General features: G+C 43.5%; 2 protein-coding genes across 2 annotated transcripts; one reads left to right on the top strand and one right to left on the bottom strand.

Moving 5' to 3' along the window:
- Positions 1 to 2,745: 2,745 nt before the first annotated feature.
- Positions 2,746 to 4,318, bottom strand: LOC307081925 (seipin-like; the record flags this gene model as incomplete). The annotated part of the gene is made up of 5 exons (XM_079745297.1): positions 2,746 to 2,893; positions 3,449 to 3,546; positions 3,655 to 3,789; positions 3,967 to 4,002; positions 4,178 to 4,318. 5 exons carry the CDS (start codon positions 4,316 to 4,318, stop codon positions 2,746 to 2,748), a joined length of 558 nt encoding a protein of 185 aa, XP_079601423.1.
- Positions 4,319 to 7,853: 3,535 nt separating this feature from the next.
- On the top strand, positions 7,854 to 11,933 carry rnaseh2c (ribonuclease H2, subunit C). Its single transcript, XM_079744418.1, has 5 exons — positions 7,854 to 7,871; positions 8,287 to 8,445; positions 8,686 to 8,798; positions 8,891 to 9,010; positions 11,656 to 11,933. The coding sequence occupies exons 2-5, from the start codon at positions 8,292 to 8,294 to the stop codon at positions 11,677 to 11,679; spliced, it is 411 nt and encodes a 136-aa protein (XP_079600544.1). The 5' UTR covers positions 7,854 to 7,871; positions 8,287 to 8,291; the 3' UTR covers positions 11,680 to 11,933.
- The last annotated feature ends 131 nt before the right edge of the window (positions 11,934 to 12,064 follow it).

Raw genomic sequence — 12,064 nt, forward strand, 5'->3', positions numbered from 1 at the left:
CCCCAGTCCCTTTCGGCCTTCTCCGCCCGATCCATCGCTCCCTCCTCTCCCACCCGTCCAAGGTCATCCCGCCTTCCCGTTCTTCTATACTCTCAACGCCGTCCCCCCAGTCCCGTCTCAGGCTGGCCCCCCTTCGCTCCACGGACCGCCCCGTCGCTGGGGTCCACGCGTCCGAGCTAAAGGCGACCGGCTTCTCGAGACGTAGTGCGTCTCCTGCGACCCGTTGATTGCAGTCGTCGGGTGCAATGTCGGGGGTCTGGTCATCGAGGTGATGGAGGGAGTAAGGAGAAACACCAGACCCGACGGCAGGCTGAGTCTCGTAGTCGCTCTCAGTCTCCGGGTCGCTCTCTCTCTCCTGGCCGAGGCCCCCGATGGGCTGACTGTACGGGGGGAAGCTTTTAGTTGAGCGGAGTTTAGGCCTTCTGTCAAAAGGTCTGTGCATGGCCTGACCCCTGACCTGAGCCCTGAGTGACAGGCCCTGCCGCGTCAAGTCCGGTAGGTCGGTGGACACGTCGTCGTCCTCTGCTTCCTCTGCAGGGTTCTGCTCATTAAGTCCGTGGTCCGCGTCGTTGGTCATTTCCCGTTGGTCCTTTGCCTCTATATCCTCACGCGTGGGTTCCTCTTTGCTGGTGTCAGTCGTGTTGACCTTGTTTTCTGTTTCTAAGCCCGTTACTGCTAAGGGATGGTAAGAAGTCCATTCCATGTATTCCACTTTTAAGTTACATGCAGTAAACTCCAGCAAAAGATGTTGCTGTAAACACAGAAACATAGGCCTACTTAAAAATGTCCATGGGCATTATAAAACAGAAACACACATCCATCGAAATAAATAACAAGGTAGGAACTTTTAAAAAGATATTACGTACCTCGTCCCTCTTCCTCCCAGTTGTCTCTCCGAAGGCCTACTCTGGCCGGCCAACTTTAATTTCCTGTTGCTCTTTATCTCGCCATCTATTATTTTGCATGCAGTGACACAACGATGTTCCCAACGCTTGGTGCAGGAACACCGCTGTGATGAAGGCCTGTTCTCGAGACAAGCTCACAGACGTTATTCAAAACAGTCCGCAAAAAACCCGGTACAACTAGAAAAGAGCAGCGATGATGAATGGAAAAATTCTTGAAAAGAAGCTGTAGCACAGGGGTCCCCAACCTTTCTAAACCTGAGAGCTTCTTCATGGGTACTGAGTCACACGAAGGGCACCCAGTTTGATACACTCTTCTGAAGTAACAAATTTGCTCAGTTTGCCTTTAGTATATCTTATATTCTATATACATATACTATTAATGATTAATGATACTCATCTATGTGAAGACACTGATCATGTTAATGATTTCTCACAATAATTATCAACAATGACTTAAAAAAGGTGGGAAAGAATTGTTCAAGAATGAGTTGTGCTTTTTTCAGAGCAGGCCTGCTGGCGCCCCAGTGCCCGCATGGACCATGGTGGTGACCCCTGCTGTTACCCCTGCTGTTACCCCTGCTGTTACCCCTGCTGTTACCCCTGCTGTTACCCCTGCTGCTACCCCTGCTGTAGCACCTCAATTTCCAAAGGTGCTAAAACTGTTTTTCTGGATAATAAGTGAAAATAAGACAATGGCCAGTATAGAATTTGTTTAATATGATCAGGGCATAAAATGAACAACAAGAATAAATGAATAAATATTTCAATGATTCTTTACATTAAGAATAATCTTAAAAATCTTTTATTTCAACTTGTGCAGAGCTGTACAAAGAAAGACTGAGCAATCAAAACATTATATAAAAAAGAAGGTTACTCTGAAGTCTAGAAATGAATGAATTCTGTATTAAGTTATACCATGTTTCCTACAGACATGAATGCAGCATTTCAATTACTTCCAGGTGAGAATGAAACACAATGAGATAATCTACTTGGGATAACACAGGATAAGGATTGAGCAGGACCAGCATCATCTGTAACACATTCTTAACCTTGGACGACCTTGGACATCAACATTTACATTTAGAGCATTCAGCAGGCGCTTTTATCCAAAGCAACTTACAATAAGTATATTTTTCAGGAGGAGGTGAAACAATATAGACAATCTCAACATCTACCCTATATCCAATCTTTGTAAGTCACAACCACAAACACACTCGGAGGTGTCAGGTGGTACTTGATTTGTGCTGTGGCTGATTCAGTTCTAATGTGGGCTGCTCCCAGTGACCTGCTGGGTTCTGCTGTGTAACATTGTGTCTATGGCTTTCCTCCACATCCAGATGTATGGCTCTTATTTGTAGTGGATCTCCGAGACGATTTCTGTTATAAAATACCACACATCAACTTTAGTCAGTCTGCGGTGGTCCATAAATGACAAAGTGTGTCTGTGTGTGTGGGTGGATGTGTGTGGGTGAATGTGTGTTGGTGAATGTGTGTTGGTGAATGTGTGTTCATATTCTCTGGCATCAATCTCATTTTCTACAGTCAAACAAAATAAAAGTGTATGCGTTTCAATTATGTGTTCATGCCCTTATGCACACACACACACACACACACACACGCACGCACACACGCACGCACGCACGCACGCACGCACACACACACACAGACACACAGACACACACACACACGCACGCACACGCATATATGAACATGCACATATGCACAAGCATGGATGAACTGCTGTGACACCAATAACAGCTTATCCTTGCAAAAATAGCTATTATAGCCATTAAGTTACATCCCTTCATGGCCAACATTAAGCATTCATATATGTCACTTTTCAACATAAATTGTTCACCAGACTCGTGGTCCCGGTGCCTCCGAAAAGCAGCCTCATGTAGCTGAGGAAGAGGAGCAGGCTGAGGAAGAGCAAGTTACTGGACACGCCCACAAGCGCTGACATCACGGGGTAGTGGAAGAGCAGGTAGCTGATGGTGGATTGGAAATGATGGGAGAAGTCATTAGAATATTGCTGGAAAATTACAATCATTGTGTACTTTTAACTTAATGCTCTTAATGTATGCAATTTTTGTACGCAAAGTTGTCTCATCTTATCCTAGCTATCTTTGTTGTAGACGGGAAATGTGTTAACCTAGTGATTGTTAGTGCTTGGCACTTGGTTCTATGAACATCCTTTATGTATCAACAGCGATATATTGTTGTTTCTTCTTCTTCTGATGAATGGACTTATTGTAAGTCGCTTTGGATGAAAGCGTCTGCAAAACGCCCTAAATGTAAATATCAATGTAATTTAATTCAGTACAGAGCAGGTAGTAGATCAGAGGGTCAACACACTGGTTCCCATCTCTACCAAGGAGCTCAGGTGAAGTCTGAATGTATGTGGGAAAAAGATGACCGTTGATGAAGACGATGACTTAACAACACTTTCACTGTGAATTGATGTGTGTTGTGTGTGAATTTTTTGTGTGTATTGTGTGTGTATATTGATGTGTTCTTCGGATTAGGCGGGTGTCGCTGCTCACCGTATTCCGGTGAACTCGGCGTAGATGTTGAGCCGAGCAGAGTAGATCTGCGCCTGGCTGGACAGGACCTCCACCATGGCTTCGACGGAGGGGGAGAACTACAGCCACACCACGGGATCAAACACAACCACAACCCCTCTGAGGAACAGCCCCTAAAGACAGGCAGACAGGTAGACAGACAGGACCGCAGGGCCACCTCCACTTACGGGGTCGTCGGTGTAGTCGGTGAACAGATCCACCTCCAGCCGCTGGGACTGCTGGGACACGCCGCTCAGGAACCCCGGGAGGAAGAGCAGCGTGGCGAACGTCCTCAGGAGGTCCGAGCGATAGCGGAGCATCGTCTGAACACACACATACACACGGCACGCATGCACACACGCGCACGCACGCACGCACGCACACAAACACACAAAAACACAAACATATCAGTCTTGGGTTTCTACACTGCACTCTCTTTGAGCTGTATAACACCTTTACTTTTGCCCATCAGCGGCAGAGGTGGCAGGCGCTGGACTTACAAAGCGGGTGCTGGAGGCAGAGGGCCGAGGGCTGATCTGGAGACCGGGAGAGAGCAAGAGCAGGACTCAGATATGGTGATGCGTGTTAACTGCATATTTAAAGCAAATACACACACACACACACACACACACACGCACACACACACACACACACACACACACACACACGTATGCACACACAAACACACAAGGCCAGGGCGGAGCCACTCACGTGGTGGCTGGAGGAGGTCACCCTCCCCCTCTCCTTTGAGTAGCAGGTCATCCTGACCATGAACATCCCAAGCAGCTGATTGGTCGGGGAGTCAGGCATCTCCAGCTCCAGGGAGATGCGGTACTTCTGGCCGAGTGACATCATCTGAATGGTTCCAAAGTGGACATAAGCATGCTTTTGACTTTGGTTTATATAAATGACAATTCATGAAACAAGTAACTACTGTGTTGTTATCACCATGGTTACCGTCATTAACTACTTTGAATGTACCTGATCATCCGTAGTAATGATGTCTCTCTCTTGCCGTTGTGAGCATGTTAGTGTGTAAAGGAAATCAGTGACAGACGGACAGGAAATGACTCACCTTGTGCTTGCCATTTTTGAGAAGAGAAACATTTGCAATGGGATAAGAACAAGGTTGCAACGTTCCAGGCTCACAGTCTGATCTGAGGATAGAAACACAATTTATACACAGATTGTTAGGGTGTGTGTGTGTGTGTGTGTGCGTGTGTGTGTGTGTGTGCGTGTGTGTGTGTGTGTGCGTGTGTGTGTGTGTGTGTGTGTGTGTGTGTGTGTGTGTGTTTGTGTGTGTGTGTGTTGGTGTGTTCTCTAAGTGTGTAAAAGCCTACTTGCACACATACAATTTGCAGTGAGAAAGGCAGACGCTGAATGAGGGTACATGTTTTTAGTGGAGAATACATAAGGGGGAATCAACAGAGACATGAAACATTAGAAAGCCATTAGTCAGTCACAGTGAGTCACAGCAAGCTTTCTGCTGCGTTCAGGGAGGACAACAACTACAGGATCACTCTCCCCCCCCCCCCCCCCCCCCCCCCCCGTTTTTATCTGTTGTTCCCTTTGTTGTTTACTTTAGTGTTTGGAAATGTCTTATCTTTATCTGTCTTGTCTGTGCACTCTATCTCTATCACCATGAGAATGTGAGAAACGTATTTTCGATTATTTTGTATGTCTGGTACATGTGAAGACAATAAGCTGACTTTAACTTTGAGAAGTGGATGGATTCTGGATGCGTCACCTGTAGTAGTAGTGTACCGGGGCTGAATGCGCTGCTTTGGGCATAAAAGAGTAGTAGAAGCTTCCATAAATGAAGGAGGCTGCCCAGAGGAGCAGGAACAGCGTGCCGAGCACCAAGGCCCCCTGCAGGACCTTCTGCTGGACGCGCTGCAGGAATCCTGGAGCATGAGAACGCGCTCCAAACCGCTGGCCCGCCGGATCCGAGGCCGCGGCGGGGTACCCGGTCAGCGAGGCTCCACTCCCCCCTGGCCCGGAGGTCTCCACACTGTCTGTCTCCATTCAGAGTGCTGAGGGTACTGAAGAGATCATCATCATCATCCTCATTGTATTTGACATGAATGAATCCATTTACCTTCATCAAACTTCATCACCCTGTATCTAAAATGGAGTACACTTACAAAAGGACCAATATGGATGTTTGTTATTAACAAAGAATTGTTTAAAGTTACTGGTTTTCAGAGGAATGGTAACACAATACAGCTGTGATGGCAACGCAGGTTTTTGATGAGATTATACACGTTGCATTGCGGCTATAGGTTTGGATAAAGGATCAATATATTTTCTGATCAAAAAAATGTCCCCCCCAAAAAACATGCCGGCAATCCATGTGGACAATCTAATCATATCCCAATGTTTTCCAGAAGAAGTTGCACAATCAAAGTCCCATGAAGGGCAAAGATCTGTGTGTCAATTTCCACTGAGTCATAGTTAATTGATCAATTCAGATCTTGCCCCGAAATCATGAGAACTGTGCTCGGAGTCTAGGATTTGGCATCAAAGTAATGATGACCGTGAAACCACCGACTCCAATCTGAGCGGTCACAAGCCACAGTTGAGAAAATCAGATTAGTGCATATTGCACATATTGTAAATCATATTCCTCGTATTGCACATCTAAATCTATTTACTTTGTAACTAATTTTTATAAATACCGTTTGGTTTTCCTTACCTTTTGCACTATTTAGATTTTTTTATTTTATATATTACTTATTTAATTGTATCTAATTTTATCCTCTTGTTCTTATTGCTTGGTGGGTCGGAGATAAACGCAATTTTGATATCCCTTTTTTTGTCTGGCACATATTTTGAAATTTACAATAAAATTGACTTTGATACTTTTGTACTTTGAAGATATATGCCTCACAAGGAGGGAGGGAGAAGCAAAGCTTATGTGTGTCTTGTACAGCAACATAGCATAATTTCACATTTTAGCATTTATTCATTTATATTATAAGACCATGGTATATGTTTTAAATTGTTCATTTGTTAGGTTAGGTTATTATTTGTGAGTTGGTTTCCGATTTTATGAAATGATACAAGGATTTATAACTACATGAACGATAAATATGTGAAGGTTTTTAAATTATAAAGGGTCCCCTGGACATTAATATATATGGAATGAATGTGGATGACATTATCAAAAACCTAAAAAGCATAAAATACATTATTCAGCTTACACAGATACACTCACCTTTAGGTTCTTTACAACTTTGAAGCGCTGTTAAGAAATTGGTCTCCCAAAAGAGTCTTCGCTCTCCACTTCAAACTGTACTGCTGCAAAGACGAGAAACACAGCTAGGCCTGCCCTTTATCCGATGGTGTTTTCAAGCAACTACCCAACAACTGACTCTTAAAGACCCTCGACCAATGGCTGCACAGACACAAGCTCTCTGAGGTGTCCCACAAGAATCGATATGCTGAAGATGACTGCCTCATGCTATTGCATGCTGGCTAGTTGGCAAATAGGGTTACCCAATCGCCTGCTGAGTACAGCACACTGCTGTCCTCTGGTTATTAAAACTGAATTAAAGGGGCAGTTGGTAATATTCGAGAGTTGTAAAGATAGAGAGAGAGAGATCAGAAAAAAGCGTAAGAGTGAAAGATTTTTTTAACTTAACCAAAAATGTACCCCTCACCAATCACAGAAGAGATGCCCTGATTGGGCAGAAATTAGCCCGAGTGGTTAGAAAACTGAATGTTCTACGGGCAGGCGAGGTCGACTCAAAACACATTTGCACAGCAATATACTACACTCACAGCGCATTTCACTCAATAATAGCTGAACGCTGTTTATTCCATTTCTAACAAATCTCACAGACTGCACCTTTGAAGGTGACAGTATACCACCAGGTGTGAGTGTGATTAGCTCTTACAAGAAAATCGGCCTCTTCTGACATCACAAGTGGGCGTGTCCAGCTAGATGTGTGGTGGATAGATCAGTATACCAGCCTTCCCAGTGGACTGTAGCAAACGTTGTTCATCTATCCGTCTTACATCTAGGTGGACACGCCCACTTGTGATGTCAGACGAGGCAGGCTTTCAAAACGTCTTGTAATGGCTAATCACACTCACAACTGGTGGTATAATATGTCACCTTGAAATATAATATTTTTGTATATAACAATAGCGGTAGGGTTGCTTTGCAGCCACACTATTGACAGCTTTTTAAATGACTGACATATCGGTAAATGCAAAAGAGAGTGTGAACATTGTCTTTAGTTTTATCAGTGCAACAGTCTCGTATGTGTGTGCTTGCGTGCGCGTGTGTGTGCTTGCTCGTGTTCATACGCCGAAGCACAAGGTGGCAGTAATGCACCAGTGACTGGACGTTGGCCGTTGTTAGTAATAACAGACAGAAGAAGAAAAAGCACAGCGAAAGGTAACTTCAAGCCACCGCGGGAGTTCTGTCCACGATGTTTAATTGAATTCAAAGCACTTAATGCATATTAATTAGAGGACATTTATCACTGTTAAGAGTCAGCGTTGATTGTTTCCATTGACTTGAAGGAAATGCGTTGTTGTGGAGTTGTACACTGTGATCAAGTGATTGCCTATACTACTAGTAGTAGTAAAATAGTAGTTCAAGAGATAACATTAGGAACACAAATATATTTCATTTAAAAGCATTTTTTTGTGGTGTTTGTTTTTTTAAGGTAATCCATAAACATTGTAGGATGTTAGGATCTTCCCCACTACCCCTGGCCAGGGATGCTAAGTGAAACACCCACATTTCACTCTTACTGTTTCCAGTCTGTATATAAAACACATTATTTTCCTACTGTGTTCTTTCCCAGCCAGGATGTCTTGTAACAGCAGTGTAACCCATGTCCAGCTGTCCACGTTGGGCAAAGCCGAACGCACCACAGTGCATCTCATGCCGTGTGAGATTGAGCACAATGGTCCTGCCCAAGTCTCCCAGTACTTATCAGCTACTACCAAAGATCGCAAACAAGGTGGGGTCTTGTATTTCAAATAGTTTACAATTATATTTTCATAAACTGTAAATTAAAGGGGAAATAATGGCCAGAAATACTTGACCTAACATGCTTTTCCAATGAGTAAAAAAGGTTACAAAGTATTTAAACGAGTAAAATACATAGTGTGGGTTAATCAGTGATTTGCTTTTACATAATAAATCTGGTTGGCCTTATTGTATATGTTATGTGTCATCTCATGCTGGTCTCCCGCTGCAGAGAAGACCGTGTCCTTCAGGGGGCGTGGCCTGCGGGGGGCGGAGCTCAGCTGCCCACAGGGATACACGGGCCTGGTACTGAAGGAGGTGAACCCCAACAGCTCGGACCAGGAGGTACACAAACCGCCGAACCCCAATTCTATAGGTCTGACCTGTGAGCTCTACCACATCACCGTGTGTGTGTGTGTGTGCGTGTGTGTGTGCAGGACAGGACAGTGAAGGTGTCCTCCATGTTTGACAAGCTGACCTACTGGAACCTGGAAACCCCTCCCAACTCCGATGACATGGTTGTCATGGCGATGGATTGGCCTGAGCTGGCTGAGGCCGTGAGTAGCCTTCAATAATATAAAGACAAGAATACAACCAATAATAAAATAAAAACCATAATGTCACGTCAAAGTTTTAGATAAGCAAGAGCGCAACCTCATGCCTATCCGCTGTAGGTGGGTTAGACATTTCCTAGACAAACGACTGCATCCACAAAGCCCCCCTACTGATTTTTTGGTGGAACTAACTGAATGGACATTAAATAACAATGTTTTCTATTTCAGGATAGACTTTTTAAACAAATCAAGGGTTGCGCTATGGGGGCTTGGTTTAGCCCATCATATGATGGCCTTTCATGGGGAAATGGGAAGAAGATGATATAATTCTATGGTGGAGGGGAACAGAAAAGGAATTATTGACTATTAGTTACTTGAATAGTTAGTTACTTGAATGCATCAAATACAAACGTCAAACTGTCTCTTGACTATGATAACGATAAAATACATTTTCTTGATCTGGAGATTTATAAAGATGTTCAGGGGTATCTACAAACTACGATATTCAGAAAGGATGCAATAAAAATACGTTGCCACATGCTAAAAGTTTCCATCCACCTACACTAACTAAGAGCATCCCATTCTGACAATTCCAGAGATTACGTAGGATCTGCGACAATGATCAAGAGTTAGACACTGAAAGTAAAGAGATGTACAATCGTTTCAAAGAACATGATTACTCCTCCAAAGTTCTTGACACAGCTCTCATGAGGGCCAGCTCTATTGAACGTAATTCTCTGCTCCATAAAAAGCCATTAACTGCTAAAAAGGACAGGGTTTTCTTTTCCACACTCAGTAGCACTGCTGCATACACTATACGTAATATAATTAAAAAGAATTGGAACCTCCTTCAATGTGATGACTCGTTAAATTATATCTTTAAAGAGCCCCCTGTCTTCTCCTTTAGAACACCTGCTTTGGGCGAAAAAACAGACCACATGCTTAACTACACGGTACATTCAAATGTGGTCATTGCAAAATTTGTGAAATAGTTAAGGCAAAAGGGTTTACCCACCCAGTCACACTACACACATTCACTACTAAAGATTTCATAAATTGTAAGACTGTTATTTATATTTTGGAATGCTCTCTGTGCGATGCTTTTTATGTTGGGCGAACTAAACGACGGCTACAAGACCGCCTCGCTGAACATAGGTATGCCGCAAAAATAGGAAACTGTGATATGCTATGACATGAAAATTCAAAGAAGTGCATAATGGCAACGGCATACTGTTCACCGCTATAGGGATTGATCATGTGCCCCTTACCTCTAGGAGGGATGATAGACCAAAAGCACTAAACCAAAAAGAAAGTCGCTGGATCTATAAGCTATGGCATTCGCAGGATTGAATGACTCTATTGAAATGTTTGTCTTCCTTTAGAGTTGATGAGCTGTTTGTGATTGTATTATTTTGATTGTAATGCTATGATTGTTATTCAACACTGGATCCATTCTATGTTTGTCATGGATATGTATGTATTTTGTGATCGTATTACACGATTTAGGCTGCATTATGAGTAATTTGTTGACTCCGCCTACTCCAGCTGGAGCGAATTTACTAATTAGCTATGACTTGATATACCTGCCGGTACACCTTGTTTATTATTCATGCCCTGATGAAGGCCTACTATGGCCGAAACATGTTGCCAATTTTTAAATTATATAATGAATTAGCCTATTTATTAAAGCTTTTTAACTTTAAGAAGAGTGCCTTTGTCAGCTTATCTTTTTAGTTACCTTTAGATTTGTTTATTATTCATTTTGAGGTGGGGAAAAGAACCCTAAACGGTTTTGGATTTTAACGTGCATATTGATTTAATTTGCATATGTCTTATATGATCGTCAACTATGCGTGTAAGTTTTATTCACTGTCACACGGCAAGAAAAGGCAGCAAAAGTCTCCTCCACCCAGTTGGTTTGTTTGAATACAGATAGTATTTGTGGTGTCAAAGGGCCTTTCAGTGTGCTCTCTGAGATCACCACGAGGGGACACCGGGATCTGTGTCTGGGCAGGGGATGATGATGTTGACGGCTGGTCTGAGGGCAGACACTTGTGGTATAACGCCGCCTTGTGTGGTGCATTTCAGATATATCACTCATTATAAAGCTCATGCACAATGACTGCTAAACAAGTATCACAGACGAGTCATTTCCACGAGTACAACACGCCTCCTTCCTAGAACTCCTAGCCCCAAACAGATTAGTGTTTGATTAGCGTTGAAATTTGGTTCTTGGAAACTGAGGTTAACTATACTTGAACCTTTTAGAGGGCTGGAGGCCCACATATGTAATCTATTGAAGAAATGATTTATAAATGGACTGCATTTATATAGCACTTTTCTATCCAGTGGCCACTCAAAAGCACTTCACAATATTGCCTAACAATCACCCATTCATGCTCACATTCAAACACCGACGGCGTTGTCCATGCAATGCGACAACCAGCTCGTCTGGAGCATTCAGGATGAGGCATCTTGCTCTGGGACACCTCGACATTCAGCTAGGAGGAGCCGGGGATGGAACTAACAACCTTCCGGTTACCAGCCGACCCGCTCTACCTCCTGAGCCAAATGCCGACATGCTAATATGTTGACAACATGAGTGTATGAAGCTAGATTGTATTTAAATTGGACTCCTGGCTTCACAGATTCATGGAGTGGTAGAAGATTGATTGGAGACGCCTTCTTCTTCCTCGGTCCCACTGGCAGAAGAACCGGTGCAGGTTGTCCTCCCACTCCAGCAAGCCAGAGAACGGAACGGTCGTCTGTGAAAGGAGCATTCGAAGCATGGCACATCTTCCAATGACAAACATTCTTGTGTTACTGCGACACAAACAACTATTTTTCCTTATCGTATATTTGACCTTTTGGGAGTGAAGGGTAGATTTAAACGTTTATTCACAATAATAAAATGCACATTAACATATTGGCTACAAATACCTTTTTTGTGTGATCCTAAGTACTGCAATGTGGCACTTTAGTATGCAGATTATTACAAGCACTGTGTAACATTGAGTTATGTCCCTCGAGCAGTTTTTACTTTTGCATGTTTAGAAC

Source organism: Pollachius pollachius (genome assembly GCF_949987615.1).
Source record: "Pollachius pollachius genome assembly, chromosome: 10".
Taxonomy (NCBI): domain Eukaryota; kingdom Metazoa; phylum Chordata; class Actinopteri; order Gadiformes; family Gadidae; genus Pollachius; species Pollachius pollachius.

Coding starts and splice junctions, on each gene's coding strand:
- rnaseh2c (XM_079744418.1), top strand. CDS start 8,292: ATGTCTTGTAACAGCAGTGTAACCCATGTCCAGCTGTCCACGTTGGGC. Junction 8,799..8,890: donor CCAACAGCTCGGACCAGGAG/GTACACAAACCG, acceptor GTGTGTGTGCAG/GACAGGACAGTGAAGGTGTC. Junction 9,011..11,655: donor GGCCTGAGCTGGCTGAGGCC/GTGAGTAGCCTT, acceptor CTGGCTTCACAG/ATTCATGGAGTGGTAGAAGA.